This window comes from Gopherus flavomarginatus, chromosome 12 (genome assembly GCF_025201925.1).
Source record: "Gopherus flavomarginatus isolate rGopFla2 chromosome 12, rGopFla2.mat.asm, whole genome shotgun sequence".
In the NCBI taxonomy this organism is placed as follows: Eukaryota; Metazoa; Chordata; order Testudines; family Testudinidae; genus Gopherus; species Gopherus flavomarginatus.
In genome coordinates this window covers 27700479-27716293 of record NC_066628.1, presented here as the reverse complement: position 1 = coordinate 27716293, position 15815 = coordinate 27700479, and the positions used below count along the sequence as shown (strand labels likewise).

At 46.0% G+C, this 15815-nt stretch overlaps 1 protein-coding gene across 5 annotated transcripts in view; it reads right to left on the bottom strand.

Moving 5' to 3' along the window:
- Window positions 1-15815, bottom strand: part of DNAH9 (dynein axonemal heavy chain 9) — a 392319-nt gene that overhangs the window by 255674 nt on the left and 120830 nt on the right. For all 5 annotated transcript variants that reach the window (XM_050919194.1, XM_050919196.1, XM_050919197.1 and 2 more), the window contains 2 exons: window positions 12213-12386; window positions 10554-10761 (listed from right to left, as the gene is read on the bottom strand). In XM_050919194.1, coding sequence (XP_050775151.1) covers window positions 10554-10761; window positions 12213-12386 — 382 coding nt within the window. The remainder of the gene's footprint in view (window positions 1-10553; window positions 10762-12212; window positions 12387-15815) is intronic.

Here is a 15815-nt window from a genome sequence, read left to right as displayed (position 1 = left end):
GTGACACCCTTTGGTTCACCTTCAGAAGTTCCTTTTAGGAGCCAATCATCTAAATATCAGAGGGATAGCTGTGTTAGTCTGGATCTGTAAAAGCAGTAAAGAGTCCTGTGACACCTTATAGACTAATAGAAGTTTTGGAGCATGAGCTTTCGTGGGAGAACACCCACTTCGTCGGATGCATGCAACGAAGTGGGTATTCACCCATGAAAGCTCATGCTCCAAAACGTCTGTTAGTCTATAAGGTGCCACAGGACTCTTTGCAATCATCTAAATATGGACAAATATGGTCTCAGTAAAGCTGCCAATACAGCTAGGCATTTTGTAAAGATTTTAATGCAGTAGAAAGTCCAAAGTGGAGGAGCCTGTATTGGAAGTGGTGCCCTATGGCAAAATAAGGGTACTTCCTGTGTGATCATCTTATTGAAATATGAAAGCAGCTTCTTTGAGATTGGGAGCAGTAAAACCTGTTTAGACAGGGGAGGGAGGGGATAATGGATCTTAGAGTTAATATTCTGAAGGGAAATCTTTGGATGTACCTATTTAACTTCCTCAGATCCAGCATTGGAAGAAGTCCTCCATCTTTCTTTGGAATTAGGAAATAGTGTGAGTAGAAACCCCAATTTCTTAGATTTATTGGGACCTCTTCTACTACTCCTTCCCTTAGCAGGGAGTTGATTTCTGCGCTTAGCATTAATTTGTGAGAGGAGTCCCTGCATAGGGAAGAAGGTCCTGAACTGGATGGTATAACCATCTTTTATTGTGTCCAAAACCCATCTGTCCAAGGTGATCTTTTGCCACTCAGTGTAAAAAAATGGCATAAACAGTCTCCAAATGTGAGGGGAACAGAGTTCAAGGCTGGCTTGCTGCTCTTGAACTTCGTATCAAACCTGAGGTTTAACTGCAATGTCATGAGATGCTCCACTCACCATTTGGCTGCCACCTCCTCCTGGCTCTCTTCTTACTACAGCACCTATCACACTTGCCCAGAATCTTGAATCCGACAAAGGCTCACATCCATCTGCAGTCAGTGGCTGGAAGGAACTGAAGTGGCAACCATTGTTTTTATATGTAAGTGGGATATTATATTTTTATTGCGCTACCCTCAGAACATGCTCGAATGCTGAGGGAAGAGGTGGGAGGGGATGCGTAAGCACTCTTATAGGCACTACTAGTAGAAGGCTGCATCATTCAATGGCACCAGTCAGCTCATATCCCAGGAGTTGGAATGTGCAGAGGACACTCCAAGAGGAATTTATGTATATTATATTAATTATAATTATAATTATATTGTATTATATTATATTATATATACACACACACCCCTCTACCCCGATATAATATGACCCAATATAACACGAATTCGGATATAACAGGAAAAGCAGTGCTCCGGAGGGGGGGAGGGGGCTACGCAGTCCAGAGAATCAAAGCAAGTTCAATATAACGCAGTTTCACCTATAAAGTGGTAAGATTTTATATTATATATAATCTGTGTTGTATTTGAGCTTTAAAGTTAAATAGGTGTCTGCTGGAAACAGCAGCCAACTAATAAACTACACAAAAAAGAGCAAATTACCTCTAAAATATGAGCAATGGAGAACAATATAGAGCACTCACACCCCTTCTCTATCTACGCTACATTGATGACATCTTCATCATCTGGACCCATGGGAAGGAGACTCTGGAAAAATTCCACCATGATTTCAACAGCTTCCACCCCACCATCAACCTCAGCCTGGACCAATCTACACGGGAGGTCCACTTTCTTGACACCACGGTGCAAATAAGTGATGGTCACATTAACACCACCCTATATCGAAAACCCACCGACCGCTATGCCTACCTTCATGCCTCCAGCTTCCATCCCGGGAACATCACACGATCCATTGTCTACAGCCAAGCACTGAGGTACAACCGCATCTGCTCTGACCCCTCAGACAGAGACCAACATCTACAAAATCTCCACCAAGCATTCTCAAAACTACAATACCCGCACGAGGAAATAAGGAAACAGATCAACAGAGCCAGACGTGTACCCAGAAGCCTCCTACTGCAAGACAAACCCAAGAGAGAAACCAACAGGACTCCACTGGCCATCACATACAGCCCCCAGCTAAAACCCCTCCAACGCATCATCAAGGATCTACAACCCATCCTGGACAATGATCCCACACTTTCACAGGCCTTGGGTGGCAGGCCAATCCTTGCCCACAGACAACCTGCCAACCTGAAACATATTCTCACCAGTAACTGCACACCACACCATAATAACTCTAGCTCAGGAACCAATCCATGCAACAAACCTCGATGCCAACTCTGCCCACATATCTACACCAGCGACACCATCACAGGACCTAACCAGATCAGCCACACCATCACTGGTTCATTCACCTGCACATCCACCAATGTAATATACGCCATCATATGCCAGCAATGCCCCTCTGCTATGTACATCGGCCAAACTGGACAGTCTCTACGGAAAAGGATAAATGGACACAAATCAGACATTAGGAATGGCAATATACAAAAACCTGTAGGAGAGCACTTCAACCTCCCTGGCCACACTATAGCAGACCTTAAGGTGGCCATCCTGCAGCAAAAAAACTTCAGGACCAGACTTCAAAGAGAAACTGCTGAGCTTCAGTTCATCTGCAAATTTGACACCATCAGCTCAGGATTGAACAAAGACTGTGAATGGCTTGCCAATTACAGAACCAGTTTCTCCTCTCTTGGTTTTCACATCTCAACTGCTAGACCAGGGCCTCATCCTCCCTGATTGAACTGACCTCGTTATCTCTAGCTTGCTTGCTAGCACACATATATATATACCTGCCCCTGGATATTTCCATTACATGCATCTGAGGAAGTGGGTATTCACCCACGAAAGCTCATGCTCCAAAACGTCTGTTAGTCTATAAGGTGCCACAGGATTCTTTGCTGCTTTTACAGATCCAGACTAACACGGCTACCCTCTGATACTTGAAATATAGAGCAATATAAATCATGCCTAACAAACACAATCATTGCAGTCATAGCTGAAATCTTTCACACACATTTATTCACATAGCAGATGACTTATTCATATGCTTAGAGAAGAGAGCCCCAAACTCACACCATAGCTCACAATCCAAGGAAATATGAAAGGGCTGCCCAGAGCTGTCCATATAAATCTCAACAACCGCACCATCACTACTGAGATAAATGAGCAAGAGAAGGTCCTTTTACCCTGCTAGGAAGGCTTGAAGACAGAGTGTTTGAGTTTGTTTTTCAGTCTTCCAGAGGACCTGTATTGACAAACTATGCTCTAGGAAAAATTAAAAGGGTATTTGGAGAGGGAAATGTATTAATATTTGAATATCATTCACAATTTGGACCAGATACCAAGGAAGGTTTGTTTTACCCGAGTTTTGCAGGAAAGAGGTGCTGTTCAAGTCATTCACGTACTGTAAAATTCACCCCCACCCACAGGGCCAGTGGGATTTCAGGGGAATTTTGGCTGCGTGTCTAGCCTTCTGCATTTAATCCATAGTGTAAATGAGGGCACTAACGGGCAGCGGTGTGGGGGCCAGTGAGGGGGCTACTGATCACTGATAGCAATTTTATGAACACAGAAGAATCCCATTGCTGTGTTGGAGCAGAGCTGAACATTAGAGCCTAGGATCAAATATAGCATTGGGCAAGCAGCTCCCTAATGTCATACATGACGCTCTTGCATGGATTTGTGAAAGTATCCCTGTCATAAACAGATAGCTAAGGGTTAATGTCTCTTTCACCTGAAGCACCTGACCAGAGGACCAATCAGGAAACCGGATTTTTTCAACTTTGGGTGGAGGGAATTGTGTGTCTGAGTCTTTGTTTTTCTGGCTGCCTGCTTTCTCTGAGCTTTGGAGAAGTAGTTCTACTTTCTAATCTTCTGTTTCTAAGTGTAAGGACAAAGAGATCAGATAGTAAGTTATATGGTTTCTTTTCTTTGGTATTTGCATGAATATAAGTGCTGGAGTGCTTTGATTTGTATTCTTTTTGAATAAGGCTGTTTATTCAATATTCTTTTAAGCAATTGACCCTGTGTTGTATCATCTAATACAGAGAGAACATTTGTATGTATTTTTCTTTCTTTTTATATAAAGCTTTCTTTTAAGACCTGTTGGAGTTTTTCTTTACTTCAGGGAAATTGAGTCTGTACTCACCAGGGAATTGGTGGGAGGAAGAAGTCAAGGGGAGATCTGTGTGTTGGATTGCTAGCCTGACTTTGCATTCCCTCTGGGGGAATAGGAAAGTACTTTTTTGCTTCCAGGACTGGAAACAGAGAGGGGGAGTCACTCTGTGTAGTTTCACAGAGCTTATGTCTGTGTATCTCTCCAAGAGCATCTGGAGGGGGGAAGGGAAAAAGGATTATTTCCCTTTGTTGTAAGACTCAAGGGATTTGGGTCTTGGGGTCCCCAGGGAAGGTTTTTCAGAGGGACCAGAGTGCCCCAAAACACTCTAATTTTTTGGGTGGTGGCAGCAGGTACCAGGTCCAAGCTGGTAACTAAGCTTGGAGGTTTTCATGCTAACCCCCAGATTTTGGACGCTAAGGTCCAAATCTGGGACTAAGGTTATGTCAATCCCACCTTGCATTCACATGCACTTGCATGTGTAAAAGGCATTCTGTTAAAAGTGGCCCTTGTTGTCCAGCTCATTCCATCTGACCTGCTCACAACATGCAATTTCAAGCTCACCTGTACAGATCTTACACAGCAGTTAAAACAGTTGGATGTTAATAATCTGACTGTGCTTTGTGGGTATATAGTAACCATCCAAACCGTTTAAATCTAAGCTAAATGCTTATCTGAGTCATTTAATTTAAACTGTGATCAAATTTCTAGCTGGCCTCAGGCAGCTTTGCAAGCTATGGCATTTTATTCTGCTGCAGCAGAGTTATGAGTTATTTGTGTGCTAACATTACCATAAGCTCTTTTCTCCTTTCATAAATGATATAGGCCAATGTGCAGGGGAAGCCAAAAAGAACTGAGATATATAATAATTTGCATGGGCTGATGCAGGAGCAACAATGAGCATGGGCATGCCTGTTATGGAGAAGGGAAGTTGAGAAGGCAGTGCCTAAATGTGGGGGATACAGGAAAACGGCTCCTCCTCTTTTCATTTCTCCTACATGTTGTCACCAACACTGCCAAGCTCCCACCCCACCCAATAAATAAATGACTGATCCCTCTCCTACCCAGCCTGAACTCAGCCCTGCTCTGAACCGATGGGAATAGATGGCACAAACTAGGCCTCTCTCACCACACAGGGCAGCCCTGTGTCCCTGTCCCAGCACCAGCCCCTTTTCCTATTATGGGAAGCAGGGCTTTTTTCCCTGGGCTTTCGCAGTCCCAGCAGACTGGGCCCCTGAAGGAGCTGCGGGATGGCTGAGCTGGTAACACAGGCTGGGAGAGCATATACATACTCGAAGTCTGTCAGACATTAATGCTGCTCCTGACCCTCTAGGAAGCCTCTCAATGAGTGTTCCCTCGAACCACATACACCTGCACATGCTGTCAGATCTGGGGGAGTTGGAGGGTGAAAATCCTGGCTGCACTGAAGTCACTTGGCCTCCCTGAAGTCAATGGCAAAACTCCCTTTGTTCCAACAGAGCGAGGATATCACCCTGAGACCACGGGCCCTGATGTGAGCAGCAAGTCTACACACCTATTCTTCTGCTCACCCAGACCTGCACCATAAAAGCACATTGGGCTGGGGCTGGCACTGAGGGTAGGGACTATCTCTCCCTTCGTGTATGTATAACTCCCAGCGCAATCGGTTCCTCACTGTTACTGGGCCTTCCTGGTGCCACCATAATACAAACAACAACATAATCCAGGTCACATGGTTGGATTCAGGCCTGTCCCTATTCAGCAAAACTTTTCAGCCTGGTCTTAACTTTAGACATATTAAACACATGCTTCAAGTAAAACATATGCTTATGTGTTTTGCTGAACAGGGATAAATTTAAGCACATGCTGAAATGGAGCCTTAATGCTTAATTATAGGCTCTGGAGGTTGAAAATCTGGTCCTTTCCCAAATCCAATCATATGGCCCAGGTTTTCCAGACTCCCTGGGCCTTGGATGGCTGCAAGGAGACTATGATTCCCCTGTGACCTTGAGGGGAGAAAGAAATACGTAGGACTTGCAGCCTAGTTGGGCCATCAGATACGCAGATGCTCCCCTTTCAATACAAAATTCCATCATGAAAGCCGAAGGCTGAGGCAGTCTGGGCACTGGCACTGTGTAGGGCTTGGTGGATCTGACTTGTGAAGGGACCTCTGGACAGCAGGAAACATATGGAGGGTAGCGGGTCACAGACTGTGGTATTGGAAGTGAAATTTGATGGTCTGAGGATTGTGGATGGAGCCTCTTGGTCATGTTCACAACATTCCCCCATCTGGAGAAACGCATCCACCTTCCCATTTCTGGTCCCAGGGTGGTAGGCACCACAAAGTAAAATCATGTAAAGAACAGGGACCAGTGGGCCTGTTGCTGATTTAGGTTCTGAGCTATCTTCAGGACTTCCAAGTTCTTGTGGTTGGTAAGGACTTGGATCAGAAACCTGGAGACTTCCAGATGTTACCACTCCTCAAAGGCTGCTTTGATGGCCAGAAGCTCTTTACTGTCATAGTTTTGCTCCTCTGGTGTGAGCCTCCTTGAAGAAGGCACATGGGTGAAACTGACCATTCAAGGCTGCCAAGCACAAAGTTTGAGGCATCCACTTATACTGTAAATTGCAGCTCGAGTTGGGGTGAATCAACCTAGGTAGGAGCTGTGATGAATTTCTACTTCAGGCACTCAAAAGCCAGTTCCATCTCTGAGGACAAAGAAAGATGGGCTCTCTTCTACAAGAAGGCTGTGATTGGGGTGACCACCCCTTAGAAACATTTGGTGAACTGTCTACAGAAACTGGTAAAGCTTAAAAAGCATTGCACCCACAGACATCCCTGAGCACCACCAGTCGATGATTGCTGTCAATTTATGTGGGTCGATGATGTGATGGGCTTTACGGACTCCTCACTAAGACTAAAGGACTAAAGGAAAGATAGAGCAGCACTAGGTCAAGAAGGCCTCGCCCCTCAGCAGCTGCAGAGCATGCTCCAAATGGAGGACATACTTAAACTGGGACGCTGGAAATTAAGTAGGTGAAGACTGAAGGAGAGGTTGTCTGCAGGAAGGAAGCTAGGTCCTCGGGGGAAGAGGCGTGGAAAGAGAAGTTCCGGCACTCCTGCTGGAGGGTCCAGGTTTTAAATATTACAAAGTTGGCAACTCTATTCTGGGGAGATGATATAGCCAAAAAATTCTACTGTGCCACAGTCAAACTGTCATATAGGTAGTGTTGTTAAAGCCTCTCTAAGACTCTCTGTACATGTTGGTTGCACTGTGTTCAGTCATTTATAAAAATAAGGGTGTCATTGAGACAGATAATAATGAACTGATCCAGCATGTCCTGAAAAATGTCATTGATAAAATGATGGAAGGTCATGGGAGCATTACACAGACCGAACAGCATGCCCAGGTATTCAAAGCATCCATACTGGTTGTGGAAGACAATTTTCCTCTCATCTCTTTTTCTCACCCACATCAGGCTAAAGACCACACACAGTTATCTAAGTTGGTAAAAAACTGGGCAGAGTGTAATTGGTTTACGAGTTCAAGAGTGAGGGGAAATAGGTAACTTTTCTGAACCTTCACCTTGTTGTGGGCCCAGCACACAATGCAGGGCCTCAGGGAACCATCCTACTTTTTAACAAAGAAGATTGTGGCCGCTGTTGGAGACGTGGATGGCCAGATAAACCCCTTATGCAGATTTTCCTCCATGGAGCATAGATGTGACTAAAGGGGATTTGAGTGCCAGTCGGAAGGTGAATTAGGCAGTCGTATTTGTGGTGCAGGGTCAGGGTGTCCACGGTTCCCTTGTTGATTATGTCTGCATGGCAATCGTACTTGCGATGTATTTTGACGGCAGAGTGTGCCGAGCTCCTGTCGGGCCATTCCCTTGCAGGAGGGGGTTCCCCGGATGATGACATGAGCTCCAGAGGACACCCTTTCTCTCTTGGCCTTAGAAAGGAAGAATTGTTGGCAGTATTGGGAGCAAAAAAGTGTAATGCCCCTTTCCACCAACTGATACACGGGTCATGGGCAGCAAGCCAGGACATTCCCACGATGACTGGAGAGCCTAAATCAACCCAAACTGAAGGGTATCCCAGTGCTGCTGGAGGGTAACAACCCCTAAGGGGGTCATCTGGTGGGTGACTAGCCCTGAAGCCAGAAGCAACCAATCAATGGTTTCCCCCAGGTCCAGGGAATTCTTACACACAGGAGGGATCCCATAGGACTTAGTCACATCATGGTCAATAAAATTGCCTGAGATTCCCAAGTCAACCAGAGCCTCCAAGTGCACTGCTGGGGTTATCAGGAGTAAGAGCTGCAATGGCAGTCAGAGCTGCAACAAGGGTGGGTTTGCAGTTGCTGCTGTCTCGACAGAAGTGCATGGAGGGCAAGAGTCTCTGTAGGAGGAAAGGGATCAGCCTGGATCCTCTTATCAGGGCTGGGGTTTGGCATTTTCCAACCCCAGTCAGACACAGTCCTGAGATTTGGCATTAGTGTTTCTCAGCCTCAGACAGGCATGGGCAAGCCTGGCCAATGTGTATGGGTTCTGGGTCCTGGATTGGTGTGCGCGGTTGAGAGGCTAGGCCACATTTATGGAGCTGCACCAGTTCTTCGTGTATTTTGTAACGCAGTCCAACTCGAAACAGATGCTGCTGCACAGCCTCATTCCATTCAGTGTCTACGGAGAGGTGATGGAATTCAGCCACTGATCGATGTCCTTGCTGTACCATTTGCAGCATGGCTTCAGTAGTTTGGTGTGGATCACTGAAGATAACCGACATGGCCTGAATGAACTGTTCCAGCTGGCCCAGGAGGGGCTGGACTGTTCCAAGCAGTGGGAGTCCCAAGCCAAGGCCTCCCTAGTAAACTGACTAATGATGAGCCCTACTTGGGCCTGGCATGTGGGGAATGACAGGGGTATAGCAGGAAAGGGTGTCAGCACTGGTTTAGGAAACCTCAGAACTGACTATGAGCACCATTATATAAGACTAGGACTTCTCAGCTTGGAAAAGAGATGACTAAGAGGGGATATGATAGAGATCTATAAAATATTGACTGGTGTGGAAAAAAGTAAATAAGGAAGCTTTATTTACTCCTCATAACACAAGAACTAGGGATCACCAAATGCTAATAGGCAGCAGGTTTAAAACAAATAAAAGGAAGTATTTTTTCACACAATGCACAGTAAACCTGTGGGACTCTTTGCCAGAGGATGTTGTGATGACCAAGACTATTGCAGGATTCAAAAAAGAACTAGATGAGTTCATGGAGGACAGATCCATCAATCAATGGCTATTAGTCAGGATGGGCAGGGACAGTGTCCCTAGCCTCTGTTTGCCAGAAGCTGGGAACGGGTGACAAGGGATGGATCACTTGATGATTACCTGTTCTGTTCATTCCCTCTGGAGCACCTGGCATTGGCCACTGTTAGAAGATAGGACACTGGGCTAGAAGGACCTTTGGTCTTACTCAGTATGTATGACCATTCTTATGTCTGAGAGTGGCACCTTTGGTTCCTGGAAAGCCAGAGCCAGGATTGCTGGTGATGATCTGTGTTCTGCATCTGCAGGATGGAGACCTGCAAGTTCTGTATGGCCCCATTTGCTTCTGAGTGGGGTCTATGCCAGTGAGATGGGCTCCTACCCTTTGCATTGGGCTGTTTAAACTGTAGCCAACCAGACCTAGTGACTGAAATGAGAGTTCAGCCTATTGGTTAGAGCTGGGTCCAGGGGGACAGAATCCAGGAACAAGCTGGGGGCCAATATCGGAGGGACAGAAGCCGAATGCCAGAGCAGGAGGGTTCACCAGAGTCATAGGCTGGAGTCCGAGCCAATGATTGAAGCCAGAAGTCAGAAGCTGGAGGGGAACAGAGGATAGAGCTGAAGTGGACAGTAGGTGGAGCAGAAGCAGGTTCAGAAACAAGGCTGGAACAGGGACTGGAACAGAGCAAGAGCGGGAACTGGAAGCAGGTGGGAACGGGACTGGAATCAGGTGGGAACGGGACTGGAAGCAAGGGCTGCAAGCAGGAGCAGGGCAACCACAGCAGCAGGCATGGTACGCGTTGAGCAGCTGCTGATCTGTGGGTGTCAGTTTTATGAGCAGGGCTGGGGCTACTCTATCAATTCCAAGGCAGTGCAGCTGGGCTTCCTGATTGCCCAGCAGTGCAATTAGTTAAGAAGCAGGCCAGGAGTTGGTCTGTCCCCTGACAGGATTTCACTAGGTATCTTTCTGGAGGATTTAGAGTCCACGGTTCCCTTTGAGGCAGTTATATAATAAAACCAGATACAGCTTGCCAATAGCACATACGCTGGGGTTTCCAGCCACTCAGATCCCCCTGAAAATTCCATTATACACATCAGAGGGAAAAATCATTGCTCATCCCCTACCCCCAAGGACTCCTAACCCTCTGCCGCTTTACCTTGCAGCATGGCGGAGCTGGTGTAGTAGTTGAAAGGCACATTCTTCACCATGTACTCATCGGCATCTAGCGAAGAGAGTTTGTCTCCGACAAGCACAGATTTCCCAGTGCCGGCATTTCCCACTAGCATGACTGGCCTCCTTCGCTCCAGGAGCCTATCCATGAAGTATCGCACTCGGATGGTTTCACTGGTGGGCACCAGACAAGCCTAAGAGGAGAATGATGGGGACGTGCAATGAGCCTCAGTGCACCCCCTTTCAGCCATGCTCACATGGGGTGATGGAATACTGATCCAGCTGGAGCTATGCAAGGAGGCAGAGTGTCCACAGCAAGCACCAGAGAAGAGCCAGATAGACCTATGCCTGACAGTAAATTAGACTATCTACACCAACTGAAGTCTTCAGTAACTAACTAGTTGTCTGGTAGCATGTGTATGTCCTCATTAAAATGTATTTACTTAGGGCTGGTCACAGTTTTTCCACAACTGTTTTTTGATGGAAAATTGGGGTTTTGACAAAACAAAATTTTTCACTAGAAGTGTTGGCTACTCACAAAAAACAATGATTTTTTTGTCAAAAAATGCAAACATCCCAAAACTGATTTTTCTCAGTTGTCGGCCAACAGCCAAAATATTTCAGTGCCAGCACGGTGCCTCTTAGGTGTTGCAGTTAAGTTGTCCCCATTCTCCTCTATGGACCAGCCTCCCCAGCCAAACTTCATGTCCCATGATGCACGATGAGCACAGCTCCCATGATGTACCATCTCCCTTCACCAAGAAAAGACAGGTGTATCATGGTACATATAGGTCAACCAGAGAGAGCCCATCCTATGATGGAGAGTGTGAACATGAGGCACCCAAACTACACCTCCCATGAGGCACCAGGGCAGCATTTCAGAATCAACATGTTTTGTTGTTCATAACTTAAATATTTCTGGTTTTTGACCCGATTTTTGACAAAAAATTGAATTTTTCCATGGAAAAAAATCTCCATTTTATGACCAGCTCTAATTATCCCCTACAGTGATGATAAGCTGGTGGTGAATTTGCGACCCCTTTGCAGGTTGAAATCAGACATGCGCATTCTGTTCTGCTGGCATTCACTAGATGGAATCAGACCACTAGATCCCACCTATGTATGTGACTTTCATATTAAAGAACCGAATCAGTCATTAAAATAAGGCCTTGGTTTGCTTGCAGAGAGCAAGTGTGATCTCTCTCTTCTCTACACTACCCCTTCTGGTTTAACTGGTGCCCTGTTTTACATTTCAGACAGAAGTTATCAGGACAACAATGGACTGGCACTCCAGAGATGAATGCAGCTTGAGAGTAGATATCTGACTGGTAATTGAGATGGCACTATGTTTTGTGCACAGCTTTGATTCAGTCCATTGGGTGTCTGTCATTTCCCCATTCATCAATCATATTCCAGCGCACTGTAACAAGAGTACCACTTTCTTAGTGAACCTTGTCTTCATAATCAAACCCAGGTCACTTAATCACTTTAGAGTGAATGTTTGTGTCTTAGATGGAATATCACTGTTACTAATAAACCTTCATTTTCTCACCCCAGTGCTAACAAATCTTATTTGACAGAGACAAAGCACACACCACACACACCTATATATTCTTTTGTGGCAATGAAACAAAGATTCACGTACCTGTAATGGCATTTCGGGATCAAATTCAAACTTGGGGATGAGTTTGGACCAAGGTTCAAACTTTTTTGTTTCTGGATCAATGTAAAAGTCGAAGACAGTTCCCTGAGAAGGAAACTTGATGGTCTTGAACTCAGTCACCCACCACTTACTGAATTCTACTCGGTAGTCTACTAGCTGCAAGACAAAATGGACAGCAAAGGTACTAACCTGCAGAAAATCTCCAGTGATCGAAAAGGTTATCTACACCATGTCCCTAGCCAGTTTGGAACCATCCCCTGCAGTATATTCCCCTAGGCTCTGCCCTGACCATTCACTCAGGACATTATTCCACAGCCTAAGAGTACTTACTGTCAGGAGCTATTTCCTGATGTTAAAACTAATCTTAATTTGATCTCATTACTCCTGTTTATAATCCTAAATAAATCCTTTCTCATGATGGCCATTTTAGATATGCCTTAGATTAGATAGAGAGATCCATCTGGAAGAATTAATTACATGTCTCAGATTAACCAGGCCAACTAATTGATCCGGAGTGTATACATGCCTCCAATAGTAGTTGTGGATGGCTTTCATGTCCCCACCTCCAGTCACGATTAGCCAAGGCATGCAGATTAAAGTTCTTCCTCAGAAAATCACAACAGCCCATTAACTTTTGATTTCTGGATACTTTCCCCATCACAGCACTCTGGTATTGAGGAGCCCAGACTGAATGAAGTATTCCAAGTGCAATTGCCCCAGCCTTCTAGAAAGGGACCATCACCTTTCAGCTCTGATACCTTTGCATTAACCTTTATTTGCTGCTATACTACATCGGAAGCACATATAGATTTTGGTCTCTGCTATCTTCCCTATGTCTCTTTCCCCTTCGCATCCTACACCATCCACTAATCCTCACAGTGACTGTGAAATCTGGGGGAAGGAAGGAGGGCAACTGGACTGGGCACTCAGGAGGTCTACGTTTAGTTGCCTGCTCTTCCACAGATTCACTGGTGACCTTGGGCAAGACATTTAATCTCTCTGAGTCTGTTCCTCATCTGTACAATGGAGATATGAGCCCTTCTCTTCTTCACAGGGGTGTAGTGATAAGTTCATTAATGCTGGAGATGAAAGACCATGTAAGCAGTGAATGCAACATTACAGCTTGCCCAGATTCTCAGTACATTTCTCGTAAGGCTTATTTTTCCCTACATCCATTCGCTGTGCACTCGTCCAATACAGCAAATCAGCTGGGACTGCCAGCTCATTTCATGTACACCACTAAAGCTCCAGAAGAAAGCCAGGATTTTCACCAACCGCTGCATTTCATCTAGTGCCCTCTGTGAAAGGCTCCATGGGGCTTTGCTATCCTGAAGCAGACACCCCTTAAACATAGACCAGAGTATTCTTAAAACACACCATTATTTTCCGGGATTCTGTGGTCTGGTGCTGCTCACAGAGGCAAAAATCACTAATTAGTCATTTCCCTGTTGCTGTAATTCCTCAGCAGTGACTGTAGTAGCCTTCAATGGGGGTGGAAGTGCATCACTGCTAAAAGCTTTTTCACTAGGGTGCCCTCACCAGTGCACTGAAGAGCTGCTTCCAGCCGCACCGTAATGTGTCATCCACCCTCCCTAATATGCCATTTAACCGGAGCAATTTGGTCCCAACCCACACTGCCAGAGCGATGTTAAATATGAGCGGTTTCCTTAATAAAGCCCCACATGGAATTTTACTAATTTCAGAGCCTTTACCTTGAAATGGAAAATCTATCAACTGTTTTCCCACAGAGCCCACTCCCTTCCAGTGAGCACATCAGAGTGGAAAGGCTCTAAAGATTGTTTATCCTGACATTTCTGCAGCAAAAGGTCAGAGTGAAGGGCACCGTCACTGGAGAGCAATACACAGATTTTATATTGGATCATTTTTCACCAGACTCTTGTTCAGACTGCTGTACTCTCGGCTCCCCTGCTCTGACATTTACAGAGGAGCAAAAGAAGAAGCACAGCCAGCATCAAAAGCAAAATCTTGGGGAGAAATTCTGTGGCTGCAGAGGGCTTCTACTGCACTGGTGCAATCTGCTACAGCACACTCTCCCCTCCACATGTTCAGCACACACTGCAGGTGTGTCCACACCACCACTGGGAGGTGTGATTGCAGCATGTGCAGACATTCCAGCTGGCTGTGAACTAGCTAGGTCAAGGCTAGCTTGAGTTATAATAGTGGTGAAACTGTGGCAATGTGGGCAGCCATTGCTTGGGCACCCGGGTCCTGGGTAGGCCATGGGCAGGACTAGCCCATGCAACTGCCCAAGCTTCACAGCTTTACTTGCTCAAAGCTAGCTCGGATATGTCTACATGTGCTGCAGTCACAGCTCCCAGTGGCAGCCTATGCATATCCTGAGTAGTGCTATGGGGAGCTGGGATGAATTCTTGCTTCACTAGTGGAGGTACTCATTGAACAAGCTGCAGTCGTGGGAACTAAATGTGAGGCATCTTGGAGACCATACAATTCCAAGGAGTATAAGCACTACTAACCACTTAGGAAGTTTAGGGTGATGTTTCTTTAGACCCTGATGTGCTGGGACTGGGCCTTTGGGCAACAAGGGACACAGGAAAGGAGCCTTCACCTGAGCACCTTGGCTGGGGATGAAGCATTCTGAGTCAAAGGGATTCGGCTATGGAACAAATGTCAGCAGAGTATTTCATTGTCTGTAGGTTCATCTAGTCAGAAGCAAATTTTGTGCAGATGAACCAAGGCACAGGAGCAGCTCTAACACTTTCCATTGATCCCTAGACCAGGCACCGCATGGGAGACTCAGCACAGCTGTCCTCTCCCTGTCCCAGGGGACCACTTCTCTGGGTGAGATGCATGACTTCTCTGCTGAGACTGTCAGCAAAAGAGCCAATCAGTGTCCAGCTGGAAGTGGACACTGTTCAATAGAAAGGTGACGGAGAGCACCAGCTGATCTCACCAAGGCCATTGGTTAGCCGCTGGAGAGAACAGCCATGGGTCACTACTGAGGCTAACATGAACTAGATCCAAGCCTGGGATTGAGAGGTGCACTAATTACCCTGGCTGTGGCAGACATTGCTACTGGTATCAGGGCACCCTAAACCCCAGCTGTCAGTCACTCATAACATTGTAAATGGTTTGCCTTCTTCTCTGAAATAACGGACAACCAGTCTCTTCCCAAGGATGAATATTTCTGGTAAAAAAAAATGATTTGTCTCTTCCTGTGCATGAGGAGTACGACAGAACCATAGACTTCCCCCTTCATCAGAGCCCTCCTAGGACCCTCTTGGAACAGCCCTACAGCTAACATAGCTGGGGTGGAAAGCGGAAACTTGGCAGAGGGAGAAAAACCTGCAAGTGTTCCAAGAAAAACGGGGCTTGATTTAATGGATGACTGGATCAAGCCCCAGCTACCCCAGAGACCACATTTTGATCTAAGAATCCCTGTGACAGCTGCGCTGCTCTGTGGCAACACAGATCACAGAACGAATCCCAGGAGAGCAGGAGACAAAGAACAGAGGGTTGAAGGGATTCGATAACTCCCGGAGATCAGGCCAATTCAGGGTCTGATCAGCTTTAGGAAATGCTGCAAAACCTTACTCTTTGAAAAGT